Here is a 3,382-nt window from a genome sequence, read left to right on the forward strand (position 1 = left end):
TCTGTCTGTCTGTCTGTCTGTCTGTCTGTCTGTCTGTCTGTCTGTCTGTCTGTCTGTCTGTCTGTCTGTCTGTCTGTCTGTCTGTCTGTCTGTCTGTCTGTCTGTCTGTCTGTCTGTCTGTCTGTCTGTCTGTCTGTCTGTCTATCTGTCTGTCTATCTGTCTGTCTATCTGTCTGTGATGTACCTTTCACATTAAATCTGACAAACCGCAATAATCTGTCGTTAAATCTCAGCAATGATGGGTGGTATTGTGTGTCTAATAACTGTCTCCCTTTCACACACATAAAAACCCCCCAAGCAAATTAATTGCCGCTAATTTGAGGTGATATCTTGATGTCTTGCTCTGATAAAAAAAAGCAAATATTGGTCTATTTATGAATTACATTATTTGCAGCTGTCTTGACAGACTGTCAGATTTTCTTATTACAAATACGATAACGTTATAATTAAAGACAACAACATTTTGGTGCACAATTAGTAGGTTAATAGTACTACAAGAGCAATAGTGATACCTTAGCAAGTACCACTAATAAAAATGAAGCTTGCCTTAGTAAGCATTACTAAAAATGACAACGTTGCACCATAGGATATTACCATGTCTCCCATACGTCCTGGACATCCATGTTCACCTGGCTCCCCAGGTGGCCCCTAGTAAAGAAGGTTAAGAGAGAGAGAGTGAGAGAGATCATGATTTAGCAGAGCAGGTGTTGTCATCTGAGCTCAGGAAGTACTGCGCTACATAACACAGGTGTTGCTGAGCCTCATCAAAATCTTATTAAACCTCACCTGCGGCCCAGGTTTCCCCATCTCTCCTTCCAGACCAGACGGACCTTGCGCTCTCTACAAGCTCACGAAAAACAGAACAGAGTCAGGGATATTACATCTTCAGAAACATAACAAATTTCACAAATATGTGTTGCATACTTACAGGCCAACCTGCACGGAGAAGCTGGAAGAACGAAGTTTGCTGGAGGAGAGAGTGAGAGAAAAATAGAATTATTTAACTGAGCATCACATGACTATCCATGTTTATCACATTATTAGCATCACAGCTGATATTAAAGCTTTATCTGATACTTTATCAAGTTAAACCTACAAAACTGCTCTATTTGTCATAAGGATGGGTCAACTTGTTGTCAAACAATCAGATAACAACTCTTTTGAGAAGTCGCGACTTTCATAGATACAGCCATATGTATGATGACAGATATTTTTTAGTTTCTTATATGCCATAAATGCTGCGTTTTAGAACATCGTTTCAAGCTACAAACAATTAAAATGCGTCTTAAATCACATTTATGTTTTATATTATGTATACCCTAAAAATGTGTCTTGATTGGTAGAGCTGCACGATATTGGAAAAAATGTCATTTTGATATTTAGTTTTTCTGCAATATATATTGTAATATGAAAAAGTATAGGAAATTTCTCCAGATTACTTGAATAGCTATATTTGGAAAGAATCAATCATTCTAGAAGGGAGTGCATTTGCATAGAAAATAAAATTATTTTAAAAAGCTGAAAAGTGACCTTACTTTGAAGACTTTTTTTAATGCAACACATTCCTTTAGGGTTAAACAATTTGGGGGGAAAAAATGAAATGCTGATTGTTCATATTTGGGCAAGAACCAACTCTATACTAATATATAACTAAAAGCACTACTTTTATTTTACTATACTAATTACATCTTACATTTTCAAAATTTAAAAAGATTTTATTTTTATAGCTCACCGGAATATTTATTTATTTATATTTACTTATTTATTTAATAACACCCTTCAAGATTTGACTATTGCATTATGAAATATCATGACTTTATAATGATTTTGTTTCAAAATATTATGCAGCCCTACTGATCGGGGTCAGGAGAACTCAAAATTGGCCTAATTATACTGAGCTTCCTTGTGCTGATTCATTGGTTAGTCATTCAGACTACCCACCAATTAGTCTGTATTCAAAATATGTGTTTCGGTCATTCCTGGTCTATTCTTGAAGCTTTTTTCTCTGTTACTCTGAGGAGTCATTTTAATGAAGGCAAAAGCCATAACCCTACAATTCTGGTCTTACTAAAGCTTTAATGATCCATTCTCATCCAACCAGACTCTAGACTTAAAAGCTGCCCTGTAAACTACAAAGGCGTTCACAAAGGCAGCATGCTGCACACAGGACACATATCCCAAAATGAGTTACGAGGTCACAGGCTGCTTTTAATTAAACCATGCTCGACAGAGGTTTCGGTTATCAGAGCAGATGCGTTCAGAGATACGGAGCTGGAAACTGACATGGATGGTGAGATTGATTGATTGTGCTGAGGTGACCTTGTTCTGGGTTTGAGTAAAGGGGATATCACCCCTTCAGTTACAGGAACAACTTATGACATCATGCAGAACTAAGAGTAGAAAAGTCTTTGCCCTCAGCTGGATTTCTGGATGTACAGTGTGGGATGGTTCAAAGACTGTAGGAAACAAATACCCCATTACAGCAACAGAGAATTCCTTCCTTCCTCTCTTGCTCTTTTTCTCTGAGGGCATCTTTATTCAATCACGGCTGTGGTGCTCATCTGGGCCATTACACAAGATACAGCAGTGCACTGACAGCCACATTAAAGGGATGAGGGATAAAGTTTAATTTTGTAGACAGGGAGACCACAGACAGGGATGGAGCATGGAGAATGGAGAAACTGAAAAAAAGAGAAAACTTACCTGAAATGCAGCCCATTCCTCAGGTGTGTTTCTCCACAGGTAGAATGTGGGCAGCCCAGGTGGCCCAGGAGGTCCTGGGACTCCACGGCGACCTGGACGGCCCTTAAGCCCAATGGAACCCTAAACAAAATCACAACAATAAGGAATACTGCATCACACACACACAAAAAGATTTACACTGACATATGCTTACAATCTTAAACAAATCTCAAACCTGATGAAAGCTGAACTGTTAGGATGAAAAACAAAATTCCATCACACATCTGCATTGTATAAACAGGCATGTTGTAAAACAGCACTGTACATAATAGATCTGTTCAGTTTAGACACCACCAGATAACTGATAAATATTATATAAATTATCATGACTTTCACCACTAAAGTTATAAATACATTTTTGTTTCAAGATTTAAATATCAACTGCTACAACACAACGCCATTCAAAAGTTGAGGGTGAGCAGGATGCAATAAAATGATCAAGACATTTGTAATGTTACAAAATATTTCTATTTCCTGTTGTTTTGAGCTCATTATTCATCAAATAATCCTGCTATTTTTTTACAGGTATCACAGTTAATAATTTTGAGAAAACTATTTTCAACATCGATAATAATAAGAAATGTTTCTTGAGCATCAAATCAGCATATTATAATGATTTCTAAAGGATCATATAAATGTT

The 3,382-nt window shown here is 37.0% G+C and overlaps 1 protein-coding gene across 1 annotated transcript in view; it reads right to left on the reverse strand.

Moving 5' to 3' along the window:
- LOC107692310 (collagen alpha-3(IX) chain-like) overlaps positions 1-3,382 on the reverse strand; it is a 33,094-nt gene that overhangs the window by 9,656 nt on the left and 20,056 nt on the right. Inside the window, exons 6-9 of the mRNA XM_016491295.1 lie at positions 2,704-2,823; positions 929-967; positions 787-840; positions 595-648 (exon numbers count right to left, since the gene is read on the reverse strand). Of these exons, the coding sequence (XP_016346781.1) occupies positions 595-648; positions 787-840; positions 929-967; positions 2,704-2,823 (267 nt within the window). The remainder of the gene's footprint in view (positions 1-594; positions 649-786; positions 841-928; positions 968-2,703; positions 2,824-3,382) is intronic.

This window comes from Sinocyclocheilus anshuiensis, unplaced genomic scaffold, assembly GCF_001515605.1.
Source record: "Sinocyclocheilus anshuiensis isolate Anshui unplaced genomic scaffold, SAMN03320099.WGS_v1.1 scaffold478, whole genome shotgun sequence".
NCBI classification, from domain to species: Eukaryota; Metazoa; Chordata; class Actinopteri; order Cypriniformes; family Cyprinidae; genus Sinocyclocheilus; species Sinocyclocheilus anshuiensis.